Here is a 22,566-nt window from a genome sequence, read left to right on the forward strand (position 1 = left end):
ATATCCTGAGCAAACACGTTAGACCTGCATTCTATAATTGCTTGATCTGCTGTTCACATATAAAATTCCTGTCAAGCATTCTAGATAACCTCAACAATAATAGCAAAGCACATGCAAACCTTTCTGTTCAACATCATAAAACTCTTCAGAAGAAACCCCTAAAAACTCCAGAGTCAGAAAAATATATTTAGTCTGCAATTAGAACTTGTGGTTGATGTGAAAGAGTTTCCTCTCATAGATGCTTCTTCTGCTTGTCACTTAATAAGGAAAAGTAAAATTTCCTGTGTTCATTTAATCTGAAAACTTTAAAAAAATTAAGAATTAAGAATTAAGAAATAAGAAATTAGGAATTAAGAAAAAGATGTTTAGATATGCAAGAATCTAGAGGGTTCTTCGCCACCGATTTCTGTGCGGAGTTACTGTCTTCCTGTTCTAACTGCTCTTGCTTTTTGTCATTAGTTAAATAAACTATCTCAGTGGAGTAAGCATTAACCACTATAACTATTCAGTAGTTTTTAAAAGGTGAGGTGTTTTGCTGAGGTGTTGATGCCTGTATAGTCAATTCTGAAACTAAATTGATAGTTATCTTCTGTAACTAGTGACTTGGATAGAAACAGTATATACTGGCACCACTATTGTCAGATCCAATACACACATACAAGCAGGCAATCACCAAATCAAACAGTTTACAAATTAAATAGATCTCGAGTTTAAAACAGTCTGGAAAAAACAATGGCTACGCCTATGCCCAAATCAGTCCTAGTACTGTAAGATTTCTAGGAAATCCTTTTCTGGATTCACAGGTTTTTCAGCACTCTTAATAAGATCATCTGTAACAGCTGCAGGTTTTGGTTGGTTAGCTGATTGTTGTCTTTTTTAAAAAAAAAAAAAAAAAGACAAAAAATATTTAAAATGGCACACAAGAATAGAAGACAAATTCCCGAAAGGATTTATACGTCAGACCAAAATACCATGACCTGTGTGAGAGCAACTTGCCTTCTCACATGAAGATTGCTTCACAAGTTCTTCGGGGCATCTCTCTTAGCCAAGAGTACCTGCTTCCAGCTCTCAGTTCAATTGTCTCATCACTTGGGTTTCAGCAACAGAGGCCACGTTGCAATTATTTTCTTCAAATGTAATCAGGGCAGGTTTTGCTTAGGCAAATGCTATACCTGTAAACATACATTCACACACACACACTGAAGTAGAAATGCTGAAGCCTAGCAGGGGAGATTCAGAAGACTCTCTCTATCCATCCTGTAGCCCAAGCCTGGCAGGTTTTGACCAACATGTTTTGGCAGGATATCTGGCTCTCTTTGCCAGTCCATCTCAGCTGCTGCACATAAAGATATACATGTTGCATACATGCACACAACGTATATGCACATGCTTTAAAAAGACATCTAAGAAGTAAATTTCCTTGTTTAAATGTTATGAAATATTAAAATTCTGAAGTTATTTTTCCTTCAGAATTTACTAAAGATAATTATCTGTAATTTAATATGTGGGCAGAGCCAATCTGTTTATACTTAGTTGTGTTCACTCACTGCTTCAAAAAGCCAGGTATATCTTGATAATTAATAAAATAGGTATCTAGTGCTATATAAAGAAAGGTAATAAAGTATAGGTGAAAAAGACAGCTCTCTCTTGACTTACCTTCATCTGCTTTTCTGTATATAAAATGAATTGTCTTCCAAAACAAAAGATGTCTTCCTGCAATTGCCCAGATACATTCTTTGACCAAAACATCTCTCTCTCTCTCTCTCTCTCTCTCTAGGCTCAGGGAAAGATTTCACCTGATCTCACATACCTAAGCTGAGTGAATATTATCTAAGACATTTTTGCTACATCAGCTTAGTTTCACAAATGTGTAGCAGCACCATTGCTATTGGTAATATAAATAAAATTGCTAATCTCCAGGTACAGGGTGGGTGTTGACTTTCAAAAGCAATATTCCTTCCTTCTAATACAACCAAGTTCGTTACAGACTAATGATCAATGCGAGTGTTATGCCAACATACACCTAAGAAAAGCTGTCTTGTTCAATATCAGAAGTATTAACATGCCAGTAGTCATGTCCCACTGAAACTACAACCCTTTACATTCAACTTACAGCCACTGAAACCAGTCACTTTGTGGCTAAAAGCATTAGAATCAAACTAGTAACAAAGATCTTGTGAAAATGGGCCAATAGTCATATTCTTCCTCCTTTATTAGCGTTAGTCATTTCCATAAGAGGGCCGAGGCCCTCTTTTTGTGGCCTTCAACCACAGTTGTCAGTGTGGTTGAAACTGTTAGATACCATAAAAAAGCATAAGGAAAGCAGCCATTGAGGTGGCTTGTAGCATTGTTTAGGGGAATTTAGCTTATCATCAGATTTCTGTTCAGCTCCAGGCTGACAGTCATGCAAAATCATTAGCCTCTGTTATAAGTCTGAGCACTTGAACACTATGAAAGCTAGATTAGGCTCAAAATAGGAATGGAGAGAGAAAGCACTCCTAATCTGTCGGAAAATCTGTAACACTTCTTTATTTGTCTTTAGGGAAATGCAAGATGCTATCGCATCTGATAAAGTTCTGTAAGTATGACCACCTAATTTGTAAGTCAACACCAAAAGAAGTACCTAGACAATTTGTCTCTATAAACAGTCTTAATACAAAAAAAAAAAAAGTAAATTCCATGCTATTTCATTTGAATGCCTGTATTGCTTCTGCTCGGAAGAGAAGTGAAAGTTCTCTAGAATCTTTGTTAAAATGAGCAAATGATGTACTACACTCATCACATGTGGCTGGAAACTCAAACTGTAAACTAGAAGTCTTACATTTAAGAGTGTGAGAAGAGTTTCAGAGCAGGGTGTAAGACTGATCAGCCTGGGGACCCATTCTAGTTCCCGTGTGCCATACAAGGCAGAGAAGACAGTGATGCTCTCTGCTGAGACCCTCAGAAGCTCACAGCATGTTGCTAACAGGCACTGGGACATGACACAGCAACTGTGAGTGTCCACACAGACAAACGGCCTCCACGTGTATTTGCGCATACAATTTATTTGGCAGGAAACATATTCAAAGTGCACCAAGGTTGCAGAATGAAATATAATTGCATATATTTTTAAGACACCTGAAACAGAAATTGGGGGATGACTAGGTCATCAGAGAGTATTCCATATGGTTCTGTTGCTTAGATCCCTGTGAAGTGAAGAGCAAACTGTAAGGAATGTTACTTTGATAATGCAAAAATTATGAAATTACAGATGAGAGAATATTTACTGCACTAACAACTCATTGTATTTTGTATACAACAGTGAACAGAAATAAAAATGTTCACAACTGCCTCTTCTTGATATCTAGCTCTAGGCCACATAAGAGGAACTCTAAGCTACAAAATACACAAAATCTCTTGATCTCTAGCCTTTAAGGAGATAAACAATGGTGCTTATTGAAACAGCGTGAATCATCTTCCTTAGTACAAGTAATGAAGATACAGAAAAGTCTGTCATTTTCCAACCAGTATTTTCTGATACTGACATAATGTTTAGTTTGCCAAGTAGGATCATTATTGTGGAGAGAGGGAAGAACAATATACTTACTGTATCTGAATAATTATCCACCAGGATACCATCAGTCAAAGCATAACTGATGTCAAAGGAAGAAGTCTAAACAAAATTTAAGCAAACTGTGATGGCTTTTCAACAGACACAAGTTAGGTTGATTTTGAAAGTGTTCAGTCAAAGTAGCCAACCAAACCTGCAGGAATTTGTACCCCAGTTTAGTTAATGTATGTGTGCTCTCCTGAATCTGAAGTTTTTGTGTTTCTTGGAACATTTCTACAAATCTCCAACAGGTTATCCTGGACATCTTCCTGCTTTACTCAAGCATGATTACCAAGACAGAAATCACAAAAGCTTGTTTATGGCTTCTGATTAACTAAGGAATTATTCTGAAAGAAGCTTTCAGCTAAAGTGATTATTCATTTTTTCCTGTTTAATCTATTACAGATGTAATTAATACACTGATATAGAATTTGCTCCCTATGCCTTCAACATTTTAGGGGCAAACAGAATATAATATCCAGTTCTGAAGAAAAAGCCATATGACAACCATGGTTTCTGTCTGATCCTAATTCCAACAGACCAAGCAAGTTAGTATTTACTATTCCTTTTTTATTCACATCAGGTGCTTCCTTCAAAAACAAACACTGTACCATAGAGCTGTAGTTTAAATTCGTGTGTAATACCTATAAAGTAACTCACTGCCTGTATTTATAAAGAACTTAAGTTGACAGCACGTCAGAAAATTAAGCTGCTCAGACTGCCCTCTGCAGGCCTTCCTATATTTCATTTTCCCTTTAAAACAATTCTTTTCTTGACTGAAATGATAGGAAAAAGTACCAACACCAAGGATTATACCATCATTATACCATTACCACCATTAGTAAGAAGTCAGTCAGTGCCTTGATTCCTGTTTTTGAAGAACGATTCGTTGAACTACCCTGTGTGCAGATATGGATACCTTATTAGCTGAGTAATGTACTTGCTTGCAAACTAATTTGGGATAAATACGGTTATATTTCTAACCAGTAATTTACAAAACACTACAGAACGAAAAAAAAGTCAGTCTTCATGCTTTTCTGTAGAACAGTGTTCTGCACAGTAGTATTTCATTCTTTCATGCCACCTATAGTCAGAAATAGAATTAGTAGAGAGACACAAAAGATATTTTTCTGCTGTGCCTAACACCTGTCATTGCCACTACAAGAACAAAACTCATCTTCATTGCAATCTTAAGATCTTTTACATGCTTGTCTTACATACACTCCCTTCTGCAGGAGCAATATCTAAGTGGCAACCTTATTTTTTCCATTTTTATGCAAATATTTACATAGCATTAATGTGACAATTCACATCGTACTCAATGCTACTTTAAATAAAAAACGAAATGCAAACAGCCTACAAATAGGTATCAGAGAAAAGAAAACTGTATGTGCTAGGATACTTCTGGATTGACACTTCATTGCTTATTAGCAACCTTCAGGGTGCAGGAAATCAATAGCTACTTATTTCTGCTATATGGTGCACGATGGTACCAGATAAGCATTTCTCCTGAACTGGAAAACTTAGAAAAATATTAAGATCAGGTGGACGGCTAGATGGGTAGTACAATTTTATTAGCTCTATGGTATGTCATGAAGAGAAGTGAAGGGGATTTTTACTTCAAAGCCTTGAAAAATCCTTCTATTATTTCAAAAACAAAATAGTATGAATCAACAGTTAAAGCAAATGAACCATGAATAGGAGGCAGAACAACAGTCTTTCCACCAACTGGAAATGGTGCAGAATGTATGTGGAAATATTACCTATGGAGAGGGCAACAGAAGTTACCCAGACCTCTAAAATAATTGGTACAATGCTGCAATATGGAAATTGCTTTTACTGTTACAAGGTTGTAATCACCAGCATAAGCTCAGATTAAACAAGTAAATAAAGGGAATATTTATGTGAACAATGATGTTCCTATGACCAATGATTTCTTGCTGTGCTATGCTACTGGGAGTCACTCCCATACAATTAGGTCTATTTAAGTTCCCCATGCAGTCTGAGTCCTAGTATTTCCCCTTTAAAAACCAACTTATCTTGCAGTAATATTCAATGTTAATTTACAATGCTACATTCAAACTATACAGGATCATTCAGCAGCATAAGACAGAAGAGCACTGTAGTAGTCTGCAAATGACACCAATAAGACCACATATTCCCTTAACTCTGTAATCACATATACTTTAATGCAACCAAACATTGCAACTTCCTATAACAATATCACTGTACATAAAATCATGTGTTCAGATTTTGTTTCTTAGATTATCGTTATTTGTCACATTTTTGCATTCCTGTTCAATTTCCGAATTCTGTTGCATCCAGCTGGATTAACCATTAGTTGAAACAAAAACGCGTCCATTCTATTTGTATGCACTTAGATGAACATATGGACAAAGCAGCAGGTGCAAATAGCACTGTCCATTCACTTCATAGGAGTGGGGTTGTTTCAGGGATTACAGGTAAGAAGATTAATTCCAGAAGTTTTATTTCAGAAGGAATATACTGCAAGAAAAAAGTTCTAATAAAGTCACAGATTCTGATAGCATAATTCAGGATTTCAGTGTGACACAAAGTTCATGACTTGCCAGCAATCACAACGTTTATCTGAAACAAATAGCTACTCTTTATTTTTTTCTTTTTTTTTTTCCTCTTTCAATGGAAAATTTATATGAAGAAAGCAGTTTTTCCCAAACAAATCCTAAACACAGATATTACCAGCACACTCTTCAAATTTTTATTTTCAGTTTTTTAATTCTTCAAGAAATTAGATGCTTTCATGAACCTCTTTCTTAGGTATGTCAAAAAGATGCTGACAGTAGACATTTTAAGGAATAAAACATGAAAAGTTATATTTTTCATCTGTGAAATTTTTACTTTCACGCAAATTTGCTACAAATGTAACCATTTTTTTTAAGGTTTGCCTTCTGAACCATTTTATCCATTGCCCTGTCTCAAAATCCCAAAGGTCTCCAGGAATACATTTTTTTTATTATTTTAATCTGTATGAGCAATTATTTCTTGTCTCGTTGTTGCTGAAGTAGTATATTATGCTGAATGGTACAATTATTCTGCATTAAGGAGAGGTATTTCTTTGGGAGTTGACTGATATCACAATGTTTCTGAATTTCAGAGAGGTCCTTTAAAGGCTGACACATCAGAAATGTCTAACTATCTTTCTATCAAGTGACAACCTGTTTGCAAGCAGGCAGGTATGAAGAAATTGAATTTAAAAATTTATATGTTTATTTAATCTGGAGAAAAGTTGCATGACCTTCATCTATTTGCACAGAGTAGGGAATATAGAATGGATGTATTAATACCCACATGAATGAGACACCATGATAAATATGCTGTACTTGTATACAATAGCACCTTCCAGTGGCTCCCAAAGAAATCTGTGAAATATACTGACTTGCACTATATATTTGATGTTATTTTATATAAATTTGCATATAAAAACATTCATGCAGCCCTTTACTGTGGCCAACTAAACAGCAGAATGCTGGAGAGCACACAGCAACATTAGAGAGCACCAAGAACAGAAAATGAAGAACAGTATACTGGATTTTAAATTACACTGGGAATTTTGACCAGCAGAGAAGATCTGACTCTAAATACAAATAAGAGCTTGTGGTATTATATTATTAAGGACAACACATACACAACACATGTGTGAGTGTGTGTATATATACACACATATATATGTATATTTTCCCTTTCAGAGTAATCCAGACTTGCTTGACAACTTTGGAAAAATTCATGGTTGACCACCTAAAACTGTAAATTAATCTTACACAACAAACTTCGAATAAAAGTTATCTGTGAAAGACTTCTGTAAATACAGAAAGCTATGTCAGTAATTGCACAGTAAAACAAATTCCACAATCAAAAGTTTCTTCTCTCCCTACTGTTAGATCAATGTTTTATGAACTTACAGAACAAGCCAAAGAAAAAACTAGTTCAGTGAAAACTCTCAACTCAGCATTAACTGTAGATTTAGTCTTGCAATTAGCACTTTAATTACAGTAGCAGCCATAAACAAATAAAGTTCTCTGAATCTTAAAATAATAATAGCAACATAAAACAGAGTAACACAAACTCCCAGAATTCTACTGGCAATTTCTATTCTCACTAGGTCCTATAAATGCAGTTATTTCATTACACATGCAGACAATGCAGAGTCCCACATTTATATACAGGAAAAAAATAGCCATTCTGTTCATCTGAATTTCAGGCTGCTGCACATAAGCCTCCAACAGAGTTACAATTCAACATGCAACTGATGATGAAACATTTTGTACTTACATTTTTATTTTATCCATTCAAAGAACAGCTTTATTCAGCAAATATTCAGTGTGCAAAATCTGACCTTTCATATCAGAACCTCTGTGAGATTAAGAGATCAAAGCCAGTACTGTCTGCAAAATTAACTTCAGTTTTAAGTTATGCAAAATATACCTCAGAGCACCTGAAAAAAACAAATATGTTTTGTGGCACTGAGAGAGAGATCTGAGTTGGGGCAACTTCTAGATTTGGAGACAATTACTTATTTTTAATTAATTAGAATATCTCTACTATTAGGTGTTACACAGTAAATCTAGTTTTCACTAAATTTTGGTTCTGTCAAACACTGGTATCAGTAAGGCTGATATTTCATCCTCTATGGAGAACTAATTTATTCAGATAAGTTTATTCTCCTCTCTACCCTCTACATGCCTTAAATTAAGTGGTAATCTTAAAACACTGGTGAAAAAAAAAGATGTGTCTGCAGTTTAAACTTTAATGAGATCTAATTTTATGAACGTAACTGTGGATTGTCAGATACTTCTCAATATTTTGAGACACAGCATCTTCATCTAGGATCTAATTTCGTCTTTGTCAGAATTTCCTGCCATTTCTTTCCCCCGTTTATCTCCACAACAAACTTTTTCTCCTCACTGCAGCTCACAGAAAAGCCTAAACATTGAACAGGCAAGTCTGTGATGTAAACAAAACCAGATCAAACTTATTTTGGTTTCTAACTTCTTTCTTATGTAGGAACCTTTGAAGTGTCTGTCAAAGTCTTAGTATTATTTCAATCTAATTCAGATGGCACAACATGCCAGAAAAGTCTTTTGTAAAACAAAAAACTTCCTGCTCTAGCAGTATAGTTTAGCTACTAAGTGATCTTGATATTCACTACCACTCATAGCAGGATTTTACTCCGTTATGATACTTGCATTCCTCACTGTAAAAGCTCTGCTTAAATAAGGCATCTCATTCCCTTTTACATTTCATAAAGTGTTCTTATACTTTCTCTTACAGAAGAGATTGACTATTCTATTCAAACATTATGTACCATGAGTACTATACATTTAAAGAACTATGATATGTTAGTCTTATATTTAAAAGTCTTTTAGTTTCACAGTATAAAAACCCAAGAACTGGAAATGACTGAAAAGATGAAAATTAAGAGTTTTTCAGGTTATTTCAAATAAATTAAGTGTTTAAACTATCTGACATTACTTATTTCCCTCTTCATGTACTTGGGGTTGTTTGTCCTGTAACAGAATTCTAAACATTGTCAAAACAGGAAGCAGTCTTCACTGAGTTTAATACAAAGCAAGTCTTATCGGATTCTCTATATTGGCTTTTAAGGTCTCCAGAAACTTTGAAGCCAGTTCATCATCTACCACTCGACCATCACTTGACAGAGTCACTGTCATGAGTTGATGCTGCTGAAGTTTCTCATTTCCTTCTTCATCTTCCACAATCTTGAGCTCCGGTCTTGCTCGGCCCACAGCTAGGATGCAGGCTTGTGGTGGGTTTATGACTGCAATGAAGTCACTGACGCCAAACATGCCCAGATTGGAGATACTAAATAGAAAAGAACAGCACTAGTAATGTCAAAAATTATATATCCCCACAAGAAAAAGTTATCTATATTCAGTGATTACTATGGGCTAATTTCTGTCCCAAAGCCAGCCTCATTAACTATAATAGACCTGAACTGGATTTAATTTGCATACACTCGGACTCTAAAGTGTTTGGGATTTTTTTAATTGCAACTAATCCACCTTTATATATATGTATATATATAAAAGATACATAAGATCTGTAAGATACATATATATTAGTTCTTTATAGGACTCTATCCTTGCATTGCAGCATAAGAGACACAGGCATCTGCAGCAATTCTGCTACTTTGGAATAAGTAGTTACATCCACAGTTTCTCTTAGGCAGGTAACTATTGCCTTCCCAAACAGGCACTTGCAAATTACCACAAAGCTACACAGAACATCTCATACGTAATTTCTGTCACTGGAGTTCTTACCACAGATAAAAGAAGAAGAAAACAAACAAGCAAAAAAGCCCTTCCACTGCTGCAAATTTCCATGAGCTTTTTCTGCTGAAAAGCTTGTGATAAAGAGATACTATTGACCATTCCTCCAGCCTGAGACAATCATATACTACAGAGAGTAGAAGTTTGGACATACTACTGTATGTTACTGCAGTATTTGTGCAGAAGATAGTTATTTCTAGTATTACTCTCAACACAAATTATTCATGATAGAAGACAGGATTGCTAAAAAACAGTGCCAAGATAATCTTTTCTCTGCCCTGATACTGAGCACTTGTGGTTAGGTTTGGCACTCAGATTAATCACATGCAGTTTCATTCTAAATGAAGCAGGATTTTATGAGGCAGTCCATGAACACACAGGGGGATATCCAAGGATAAGACACTCTAAACCCACTCTGTATGTATTGAATACTGGTAAAGACTTTTACCTAAATGATCCTCCCTGATATTCCTCCGGTAACAGTTTCCCATCTCTTGCTTTCTTTGCTAGAGCCTAAGGAAATCGAAAGATGAAAAAGAAAAGGAGAGGGAAAAGAAATGAAAACATCATACTAGACACTCATTCTTTTTACTTCAGTAAGATATTACAAATACCACATGGCCATGGCAACCAGACCTCTAATTTTTAACTTAGGCAAGCACATTAGCAACAATGCTGCTGTGGCTGCAATGACTTGATAGAGATTAGAACACACAACTTCATTTTCCCAGCTACAGAGGCTGTTAATAAAAAATGTCCTCTCACCTCACAACCTTTGTACCACAAAAAAAGTTTGTCATTTTTCCCAGATGTTTCTAGATGGCAAAAATATTTAGTGATATACTGATGGGACAAATTCATAGCATTCCCCCTAACATATTTGTTCAGAGAACCTGCCATACTCTCCTGCCACTTCAGCACTCTCTAGTAGATGCAAAGAGAGATAGTGTGCAATTCAATTTCTCCAGCAAAGCATTCAGCTACCTTAAATTGGCTTTCTAGGAATCCGTTCCCCCGGAACACATACCTCCCTCCACCCTCGCCCCAGACATGTGCTTTCTAGGAAAAAGAGGTGCCTTCACCTCTGCTTTAGAAGAATTACACAACTGATTTTAAGTATTTCCTTCCTCTTGCTTTCCAGGAGTATTCCATGTTTTGTCCAAAAATTACACACATGCACACAAACACCCTCCAAGCTCTCTAGGAATTCTCTACACGCTTTTTAGGAAATCCCACAAGCTTTCAAGAGATCCCCATCCTCCAGACACATGCTTTCTAGGAATCCTCTCTCCTGCTTTTGAAAAATTCCCCAGCTGATATCCAAGAAATCCCCACACCTGCTTTAAAACAGATCACCCTCTGCTATGAAAATCCTCTTCTGCTTTCCAGGTGGAAGGACTACCTTAGCCATTTGTTAAGAAAACAAAGTGGCAATACAGCTACAATTGAATAGTGAGGACAAAAGGTCTAGAATAAAAACACAGCAGATAAGCCAAAAACATTAGTGTTTTGATAGAAGTCTTATACTCAGCAGAACAGACAAATCTCCAAAATAGTCTACACTGAAAATGATGTGCCTCTAGATTAAAACTACACTGGACAAAAAGTCCTACAAAAGCCTTGGGAAATAACAATGCCTAGTTCATTCTGTTGTGGCTAAAAATACTAGTCCAACCAAACAGAACTTTTCAGTCTCTATGTTACATAACTGTAATAATTCCAGCTGTCCAAATATTGTAATTTTTTTGGTGCAATGGTTACCTGAATAGTCTGAGAATATAAACCAAGAATAATCAATTCATTTCATACATGCTAAATTGCCTTGCTTAGTCAGCTGAATTTAACCAGTGGCTTCATAAAGGCATCACATATGTCCTCAGTTCTTTTCAGCAGGCAAACTGAATTTGCTTTGAATTATCAAACATTTTTGTTTCCTTGAAAATTTCTTCTAAAACACTTTCTGAATAACGGAAACAGTTACACGATGAAACAGTTCATAAAGAAGAATTTAAATACAACCCACCCTAACAATACAGCAACTCCAATGGGACAATGTTATAGTCAAGTTTAAGATAGACATTAAGAGAAAAAGGTATTATTGTTGTACTATGAATAGCAACAAAAGCATTTTACATGTGGAAATATTTTGTTTAGGGGAGGATTGAAAGTAACATATTAATAAATGAAAATAACTGTAAAGACATCTGGTTATTGGTTATACTTTTTTAAAAAAGCCTCAAAGATGCAAAAAAAAAATTAAAGCTAAACTTGCTTTTTTGTCTGAACAATGAAATCTTTTAATGAGCTTATAAACAGTATGTTTACAAGTAGGTAGTACTTTACAGTATGACATATCTGTATAGCCTTTGTCAATCATGAAAGACTTCACTTACTTCCAGAAGTGTTCTACTCCCAAATGAGGAAGAAATTTCTGGCAGTACAGAAATGTAAACTTAAATAAACAAAGGTATTCACATTTAAGTTCTTTGTATTTTTACAGCATTTCCTGTCACAAGACTCCTTACATTTAAATGCTAATGGAATAATCTTTAAAATAGCTTTTAAGGTGGTCATAGCTTTATTTTACAGATTTGCATTTCTATTTGGGAAGTGTAAAATAAGTATCCCAGCTGCCATTTGATCTCACATGGATCAGTGATACACAGCTTCTAGTGGAATAAGAATCTACAAATATTTATTGAAATCTCCAAGAAAAAAACCTACAAAAATAAATCTATAAAATCTACAAACATTTATGAATCTACAAAAATTTACTGCAGCATGAAAAGGGATTTCAATTACAACATGAAATACCACTTCAATTAATATATATCAAAACTATAATTATTAACCAACTCATTATTTCCATCAGTTTTCACTTCTGCTAGTAGCTTTTATCAACTTTTACCAAGTAAAATGAACAGCTTGCTTAAATCTTTCGATAGGTATTTTCTACTAGAAATAAAATCTCACCCTTCCTTCTTCATCCATTTTATAAGGCAAGCAGAACTAGTACATGGATAGGAACATCCATGACTAGTGGTCAGGGTAAACAATTTTCTTCGCTGTACGCACTTCAAAGCATCTTTCAGGCAAAGGTTCTGAAATGCCACAATAGTCTAACAAATGCAATGACTTCAGCTTAAAACCAGAAGCAATAAGTTTAAGAGAATCTGATTCTAATGAATCAATGAACCACTAAGCAATTGAAGCTTACGTCGAGTTTTATAAAACTTCAAATTTCTTGCTATTAATTTATAAATTATAAAGATATATTAAATTTTATTTTAGGCTTTAATTCATCTGTAAATAATTAGTGAACCAAAATGCAATAGCCATGGGAACAGTGTTCATCAACAAGACAGGGTCAGTGTAAGTGCAAAGCACACATTCAATAATACTACTGAAATTATGAAAATATCATGATTGGATGCACATGACCTGGAAGTAAGTTAGAATTAACATGGAGTAGAAGGGGACGTAAAGCAAAGTAGACAGAGGAAGCATCTGTCAAATGCTTAAGACAGAAAAGCAGCTGCAGGATCACAGCCTCTTTACGTGCCTGCATGTGCATGTGTATGCATATGTGTGCATGTAGGGTAGATACTTGTTTCAATAACTTGGTGGAGAAGTTGAAAAGAAAAATTATACTGGTTTGGACAACTGTAACTTGTCAGATTCAGTGACATTTATCTAGACTAGTGAGACTTGTGTTACACACATTCTGTTTGAAATGAAAGGGGAACGCTTATCTCAGCACGGTCCTATTAAATATAAAGCAAGTGTACATTCTCCTCACTGGATCTGTAAAATAGCCTACGTAGGATACTGTAGGAAAATCTTCTGACAAAACAGACATGTAATACTGCATCACCATATTACAGATATTGAGGATGAAAGTTAAAGCATATCCTCTCCTTTTAATGCTTTTCTTCTTTTTATTCTATTACTTATTATAGAGTATGATTTTACATGCTGTGACTACAAAACAAACAAACAAAGCCAAACAAACAACTTAGGAGGATCTAAAAGTAGCATACACTGCTAGTTGACCTTCCTTGTTGGCTGGCTGGCATAGCAGTGGAAGGATTTGCTTTCACAACATGTTCAAAATGAAGTAAAGAAAAATGATTTCAAAATCTTATAAATATCCTATTAGGAATGTTTTGTGGAATGACATTAAGTCTTTTCTGTAATAACTTTGTTAGTCACACTCCTCTCTTCTCACAGACTGTTACGATTTCTGTAGTTTTCAGTAAAAGTAAAAAATTTACAAAGTGCAGCTTGCATCCAGCTTTGGGGCAGTCTTATACCCTAAAAAATAGCTACTTCCATTGCATTCCCCAAATACCATAGACTTAGGTTATCACTTACTTCATTAAAAGAAAATAAAAAAAAAATACTCAGGTTGGAGCATTTCATTCTTCCTTGTATTTTTTGCCCGCCACAAAAATCTTCATTCATGGCTAACAACTGCCACAAACTCAAATCATTCTAATTGGCACCTAGGCTATACAAAATACAAGCTCATTGGTCTGAAGAGTCTAATGTCCTAGGGCAACATAGCATACTGAAAAACTGCAAAAAGAAATAAGTCCCACAATATAACTGCTCATAAGCAGCTACAAGAAAATTTCTGGGAAAGGAGGAAAAAAACCCCTCAAAATCAGAACACTGCAAACACTGAAGAAATCAACATTACCTAGTTTTCTCATAAAGATTAAAAAAAAACCACGCATATCAGTGGTATTAAAACATTAAACACTGCATTTATTTTATTCTTATTATTTTTAATAAACAGCCTAGCCAGTATGCAATTAATGAATAATACAGGTAAGTTATCTTTCATTAAAAATGATCAGAGTTGCAAAATGAATAATTTTGAAATTTAAGAAATATGGAAACAGCTTTCAATCCATTTTGAAACTGCTTTTGTTACTATTCGTATGTATCTGGGTCATGCCACATTTTCTGTTATGTGAAACTACATAGCTATTGTATTCCTTAACCTACTGTACATTTAAGACCTACCTTTGCAGAGGCAGCAATTTCCTGTATTCCCTTGGCAGCAACATCTTTTATGATTGGTGTAATGAGACCTCGGTCTGTTGCCACAGCAATAGAAATGTCAACGGAGTGCAGCTGCCTGGGGCCCTCTCCATCCCAGGTAGCATTCACATCTGGCAGTTGCTTGAAAAGAAGAAGACACAGCTGTTAAAAGAATAATGGTGCAACCAATTATCAAGGAAAGGGAGAATCCTTTAAGATGCATAGTTATATACAGGTATTCATGGAAGTAATTAGTGCATTGCAGTCAGTCATTGGGACTGCACTCAGTATGACAATAAAATCACTATGAGACTCTAAGAATAGATATACATGATTAGCTTGCACCAACTTAAATGTGTTTTGTCAAAAAGTGTGAATGTACGCTGCAGGAACTAAAAAGGTACAACAGCAGTGCAGCCGGAAGGTTTTTTTTTCAGTGCAGCTGGAAAAATCAATGAATTAACAGAAGCCTCCAAATCCCTTCAGGGCGCTCAGAAACCACCTTATATATGCCCAGCATGCAAGAACTACAAAGCAGTGTCCTTTCCTTCCAAAACAAAGAAGTAGGATTTAGATTAAAAATAAATACAAAAAAGGCAAACAGAAGAAAATTAAATGGAAAATGGAGCTCCTACTATACCCACAGGTGGCTTTCCAGTCTAGTCTCAAGCATGACTCTAAACAAAGGAAACTACGCATAGAATACGCTGCAGGTACACTCACTGTCGGGACGGGAGTGCCTCAGGTATTTTCTGTATGGACTCGCAACTAAAATTCAGGTAACATTGATGATAATTTCAATGAAGTCCTTGAGTTTACCATATAAAGCTGAATCAACTCAGGGAAGCAAGCCTTCAGGTAACTGATGGAAGGGTAGTTTAATAATTACAATTCAGTTCTGCTCAATACTGACATAATGGTTACAAGCTGTGGGCCTGCCCTACAGAAAGGGGAGTAGATGGAGTATCTACATACAAGACTGCTGGAGGACATCAGCTTAGATGTAGACACCTTGGCAGGCATGAAGATCCTATTTCTATGTATTTTACTACTGTACTACAGTAATTTCTATGGAATTATGAAGTTGTAATTCCTGGTGCAAAAGGTATTCAGGAAAAAAAAATGGGATGGATGCTGTAACATACGTTTGCGTAATTTCATCTATGAAAAACAGGAAGAAAATTTGAATATAAAGCTCATATATAAAATAGAATCTCCATCCATTCTGTGCACAGATACACAGACCTTTCTTATACTAGTTTTTCTCCTGAGGACCAGTAACGTCCTCATTGCAGAACTGTGGGTAGTAATCCCTCCCAATTAAGAACAATACTAAATGAATAAGTGAACAATACTGGCAACATAATACTAACCAGTTATAAACTACACTTTCAGGCTGAACTTCAAATGCTGTCAGGAGAGAATAAGTACACCTCTAGTTTTGAATTCAAGGAACAGAAATTGTGGAAAAAAAAGAAAGTAGGGAGTGAATGTAGGTTTTTTCCTCCTTTTAAGGTGGGCAGGCTACAACTGCAACCCTATTCATACTTGTAGAGTCTTATGGAAAGCTCTGCTGGTTTTTAAAAATTAGAGGTTTTTCATAGTGAACATATCTTACTCTGCAAGTGATGCTGAAGCAGTTATACTGTTCAAGTTTGCAAAATGTTAAATACCACAAGCCAGCACAGCTCATTTCCTCACAGTACCAGGGTTTCTGTACATCTTTTGGAGCTCTTTTTTGAACAGTACAAATTTGCTACTGTATCCCTCATCCACAGGCCTTTTAATGGGCAGCAGGCTACCTCTTAAATACATACTTCAGCCTGCCTTGCAAATAACTTCCTCCTCACGGTACTACAGTCTACATATATGTAAGCAAAACTGAAAGATTTCAGAAATGGGTATTTTCTTTTTATCATTTTCCCATATTTCTTATCAGGGGCTTTATCCATAAAGACTTCAAAGTTCTTCACTTTCTGGTTTATTAGCTTGCTTTACACTGGAGAGTTTGCATGGCCCCCCTGAAATTATGTGCTTATACTACAAAAACTACTTGCTACAAAAACTACTTGCATTTGGGAAAATGGAGAACAGGAGGAAAAGCATGTTATAAAAGAGGCAAAACCAAGAGTCGACCTTGTTAATAATGATGGGACTATTTTGATAGAAAATTGAAGCTCAGGACTGGATATACAGCTGTTTTCTCAGTATTGGAAGTTGGGATATGAATCCAGGTCCTTTAGTTATACAGTCTTTAATAAAGGCTTCAGATAACATTTGTTTGGTTTTTCTTAGGTGTTCAGACATAGTCAGCGAACTGAACAAAAAGGTTTAATGAATCAGAAATTTCTAAAGACCAGGTTATAGAAATTAACACAAGAGACATGTAAGCAGTATATTGTTGTCTAGCAAGTAAAATATATCAATAGAAACACATGACTTCTGGGGTATAGATAATTTTAAAGAAACTTTGTAGCAATACATGAAACTGAACTGGATCCAATTTAGTAACGGGTTAGCTTATATTTGCAATGGCATAATTCAGGAACAGCAAGGTACAAATATCTAAACATCAGCAATTTCACAACATTCTTCAACTGATTTCTAATTTCTTTGACACCTTGATCTTGCTCTGGAGATAATAATACGAAGACAAATGCTGCTCTTAAAGCTTAACTTTTTTCAGCTAATGTATGCTCTGACTTCAAGTTTTCCTTACTTTGTCTAGTCAAAAATGTGGAAAAAAAATACATAAAACACACACAAAAAAACACTATAAACTTATTATACACTTACACACTTGAGAATAGTCCCCAGTAAGTATTGCCAAAATAGTAATAAACTTTTTATTTGTCTGATACTGGTACAAAGAGTTTGAATCCTTTCATGCTTGGTATTCAAGAAAGGAATGCTCCCTTCTCAAACAAAGGAATTTTTAAACGAGTAATAAATACTATCATAAGTCTAAACTTACTTTATGAAAGGAGATAAGATTGATTAAAGATTGAAAAGATTTAAATACTGGAGATAAGATTGATTAAAGATGGAGATGATTTAAACACTGATAGTATAAAAACAGAAGAATATGTAAAAAAAAAAAAAAAGAGAGAGTAATCAAGATTTACAGATAAGAAAAGCTGTGGCAGAGATTATCCTGCTGTATCTATGGAAAAAAAAAAACAAACTTAGATTGTTACAATAACATTTATCCTAATAAAACTAGAGATGTACCTTAATATTCCTACTATAAGCTATACAATGAATCACATTTACTCAAAGCTACATTGTTGGTTTAGGTATGTTTGTAGGTAAGGTTTCTCTATAAAAACAAAAGCAAAAAAATTGAAAGGAATCACAATGTTGAAATCTAAGTATTTGAAACAATATCTCTGAGTGACAGCAACAAGGTCTAAAACATTACGACAGAAAAAGTTATTTAAAGCAGAAGAGAGAAAATTACAATTCTATAGCATTTTTACATGTAAAACAAAAACCTTTTGCAGAAGTGTAAATCCCACCGTTGTGTTTGTCCTCAGTGACTAAGTGTATACATAGATCAAGTATTAACATTTTATATAATACAACAATGTGATGTGAGCAGCTATGAGAAAATGTGTTTACTTTTCAACAATTACTTGAGGTTCTTACCTTCATTTAGTATCTGTTCTATCAATATGTTTATGCAAGTCATAAATAACATTTTGGGGTGACATGAGAACTGAAATAGAGGAAGCATAGAGCTAAGGATATGTAGAAGTATAGCAGAGCTAAACAACATATAAAAGTGAAAAGGCTGACTTTAAATGACTAGAAATTCCTTTTCTTTGCCTTTCCTTCTACTGTTATTAACAAAGTTGCATTGTATTAAATTACTTTTATATAAAAGAACTCATATGAGATATACTAAGCATAGGATACATATATGAATAAATACTTAGTTGTTAGGTGCCTTGTTGACTTTAACACTGATCAAATTAATGAACCTGTACAGAATTAAAAAAAAAAAAAATAAATAAAAACAAGGATTTGGTTTATTGGCTTTATTTTATGCATCATTGCTCTATATTCCTTTATGCATTTGGTTTTGGATCCAATGCTATTTCAATATAACCTTAGCAACATACGTATGACACTTACAACAACCTCTAAACTAACTCCTAAATTCCCCTAGAGAAAAGTGATATACCAGTATTCTCAGTTCCTATTCTTCAACACCAGAATATACAAAGGAAATGTGATACTTCTGTTTGTAAGTTACATGAACTGCAGGAAAGTGCTGCCGTACATATACGGTCACAAAGTGTGTGTTGTGCAATGCAAGGCCATCAGCAGAGTCTAGCTCTCTAGGTATGTGCTATATAGCTAAATATGTAATCACTGAGAAATCAAGAGGGTATAAGGTACTGCAAATACATAGCAATACCAAAGAGCCACAAACTCTGTTGGGACTCTCGGGGACCAAGCATGCTGTTTCTCCTTCTCCCCCCACAATTTGCCACACACACTTACCTTGTTACATGCCAGAGATCTTTTCAAGTTTTCAGTGTTAAATAAAAGACACTTATTTCCTCCCGAACCTTAAAAATACTGTCCTTCAGCCTGGTAAAAGCTCCCACCTGTGACTTACTCCAAAATTAAATGTGAACCGCACTTAAAACCAACACTCCACATCTAAGTGAAACTATCACAGCCCTTTCTTTTTACAGCTTGGAAAGAAGATGGACTAAGCAATAAGTTTTTTAAAGTGATCATCTTGAGACACCTTGGACATAGGAGGAGCAAATTCCAAAGCATGGAAGATCTCCTAAAGAACTCTCTCTGAAATGTTGCAGTTTCAAAAAACTAACTGGCAAGAGAAGTATTTTCCAGGTAGAACAATCAACACAAAATGGAAGGCAATACATCTAGTTCTACAGAGAAAATGGGCAGCTTATGGAGACCATGAAGCCTCTGTAGTTTGGCATCTAATGTCTAGATTCTATGTGAAATTAGGGATGTGTCTGATTTCAGATACAAATTGTGTCTGAAACACAGACAATCTAACCTTCACATTCACAGTGGCAACAATGATAACTCTCAGCAATGAGCAGAGATTGGTCCCTCAAAGAATTTTTAATTCAAATCAGAGATCACTGATTTCCCCATATCAGAATATGTCTGAGGTAATACATGACACTGGTGTAAGACTTGGAGCAAGATGGATGGTATTTATTTATAACTGTAAAAGAAAATAAGATACAATAGCAAAGAAGAGATGATTTATCTTGTCAGTTGCCTCAGTCTGCTAACAAAGTATCTGCTGTTACATCACTTGCAAAACTGCTGTTCATAACTGCAGCAAACGGATATTTACTAAAGTTCTCATTTTTACAGTGTGCAGACAGACATTCCACACTAGACAGGGTTGAGAACTGTACTCACCTCTTGTAGGTCACCAGAAGAGCTCAAAAGAGCTGCCATTCAGCAATGAAGAATTAGAAGCTTTGCTATGATCTCATTCATATCTCCATATAGGCTCACAGAAAACTTCTCGTCTCCTTAACAGTTTACTATAAAATATATTAATGATAGTCATTATTTACTCACCTTCAAAGTAACTGCAGTTGCTTTGATAATAAAGTCATTTACAGATACTTTAATGTCATCTAAAAAAGAAAAAAAAAACAAAAAAACAAAAAATCTTATGAGCAGTGATTATCACAAGATTCCAGTGATTCAGCAAATCTGTTTCTTTGAAACATTATCAGAAAAAGAATTAAATAGCTGTAGTTACTCCTCTTCAAAGGATACTTTCACCAGGAAAATAAAAGTATCATCTAGCTAAAATCTCCTGAGCACAGACATTCTTTCTATTTTTTGATACAAAGTTGAAAAGCTGCATGCTTGATGCTGGTTTGATTTTCAGGGAATAAAAAAGAAAGAGAAATTCTAAAATTAGTGGAATTGAGCTATTCTGTGGCTCTCAACTCAAACCCCTAACATAGGTTCCTGTGAACTCCAACCACAACAACTTTAACAGTTACGGGGCAGAGGTATTAGCATCCAACAGCTGTTATTGCAATTGAATATTTGACAAGCGAATGTTGCAAAACAGGATGTAGGAGAGAGTTGGTATTACAAGAAAAATGAGAGAATAATAAGTAAGATGTGATTTCAATAAGTAACACATTAACACATTCCTTCCAGATCTCTCATCACTATATACCAACAATCCATTCTTCGCATTCCCTTTATCTAAGAAGAAATTTAGTTACTGCACCTTTCCTTCCAAGAACACATTTAGCCTGCAGGAAGAGGCAGTTATTTTCTACTCTCAAATATGAATGGAAACAACAAGTAAAAAAAAAGAAAAATCAGTAAATCAAAAGAAAATACAATCTTTCCCCTCTGGCTGACTCCCAAAGCAAATCTATATTCTTTGCATCTTTGACGCAACACACAAAAGAAGAAAAGAAAAAAAAAAGAAAAAAAAGAAGAAGGAAAAGAAGGAAAAGAAGGAAAAGAAGGAAAAGAAGGAAAAGAAGGAAAAGAAGGAAAAGAAGGAAAAGAAGGAAAAGAAGGAAAAGAAGGAAAAGAAGGAAAAGAAGGAAAAGAAGGAAAAGAAGGAAAAGAAGGAAAAGAAGGAAAAGAAGGAAAAGAAGGAAAAGAAGGAAAAGAAGGAAAAGAAGGAAAAGAAGGAAAAGAAGGAAAAGAAGGAAAAGAAGGAAAAGAAGGAAAAGAAGGAAAAGAAGGAAAAGAAGGAAAAGAAGGAAAAGAAGGAAAAGAAGGAAAAGAAGGAAAAGAAGGAAAAGAAGGAAAAGAAGGAAAAGAAGGAAAAGAAGGAAAAGAAGGAAAAGAAGGAAAAGAAGGAAAAGAAGGAAAAGAAGGAAAAGAAGGAAAAGAAGGAAAAGAAGGAAAAGAAGGAAAAGAAGGAAAAGAAGGAAAAGAAGGAAAAGAAGGAAAAGAAGGAAAAGAAGGAAAAGAAGGAAAAGAATAAGCAGTGCTGCTGACTCATTATTAAAGTAGGATGATAACTTACTCCCCCAAAGTGAAAATAAGCTCAAAAAGCAGTAAGCAGTGCTGACCTAAAATGAAGACAAACAATGCCAATCACTCAGTACTCCAGGCTTCAGGAAATATATCAAGCCATGCTATCATGATTTATTACCCATAATATATTATTGGAAATAATATAAAAATAAAAATTACATAAAGTATGCAAAAATAATCTTTGTTTCAAAGTCTCTGATTTTATTAAAATGTAGAATATATTTTTTGATTTTGCAATTAAGGCACAATTGTGAATACAACTAAGTATTTTCTGCATTATTTTGATACTTGATGATTTCTTGTACTTGAACATACATCCCTTAGATCATTTATTTACACAGTTTACATAATTAATTTACATAATTTTCTCCACAAAGGCTTATACTACCCAACTTCTGTAAATGATTTTTTTTAATAGTTTCAGAAAATGTGTTGTAGAAAAGCCATCTAGCAGTTTATAACACAAATAGGATGCAACCTGGTTTGCAGCAGGTTCTAATGCAAGAAAATATAAATAGAGTATGTATTTTTCAGAACTTTAAAGAATTACCAAGAAACTAGTTTCCCATTAAC

The 22,566-nt window shown here is 34.9% G+C and overlaps 1 protein-coding gene across 2 annotated transcripts in view; it reads right to left on the reverse strand.

The window, feature by feature from the left end:
• Window positions 1-5,752: 5,752 nt before the first annotated feature.
• The window catches only part of PDHX (pyruvate dehydrogenase complex component X), a 53,652-nt gene continuing 36,838 nt past the window's right edge, over window positions 5,753-22,566 (reverse strand). Inside the window, exons 8-11 of one of the 2 annotated variants that reach the window (XM_062577428.1) lie at window positions 20,551-20,609; window positions 14,947-15,105; window positions 10,364-10,428; window positions 5,753-9,448 (exon numbers count right to left, since the gene is read on the reverse strand). In XM_062577428.1, the coding sequence (XP_062433412.1) occupies window positions 9,184-9,448; window positions 10,364-10,428; window positions 14,947-15,105; window positions 20,551-20,609 (548 nt within the window). In that variant the 3' untranslated portion in view covers window positions 5,753-9,183. The remainder of the gene's footprint in view (window positions 9,449-10,363; window positions 10,429-14,946; window positions 15,106-20,550; window positions 20,610-22,566) is intronic. The other variant, XM_062577429.1, reaches the window with a different exon arrangement.

Source organism: Rhea pennata, chromosome 5, assembly GCF_028389875.1.
Source record: "Rhea pennata isolate bPtePen1 chromosome 5, bPtePen1.pri, whole genome shotgun sequence".
In the NCBI taxonomy this organism is placed as follows: domain Eukaryota; kingdom Metazoa; phylum Chordata; class Aves; order Rheiformes; family Rheidae; genus Rhea; species Rhea pennata.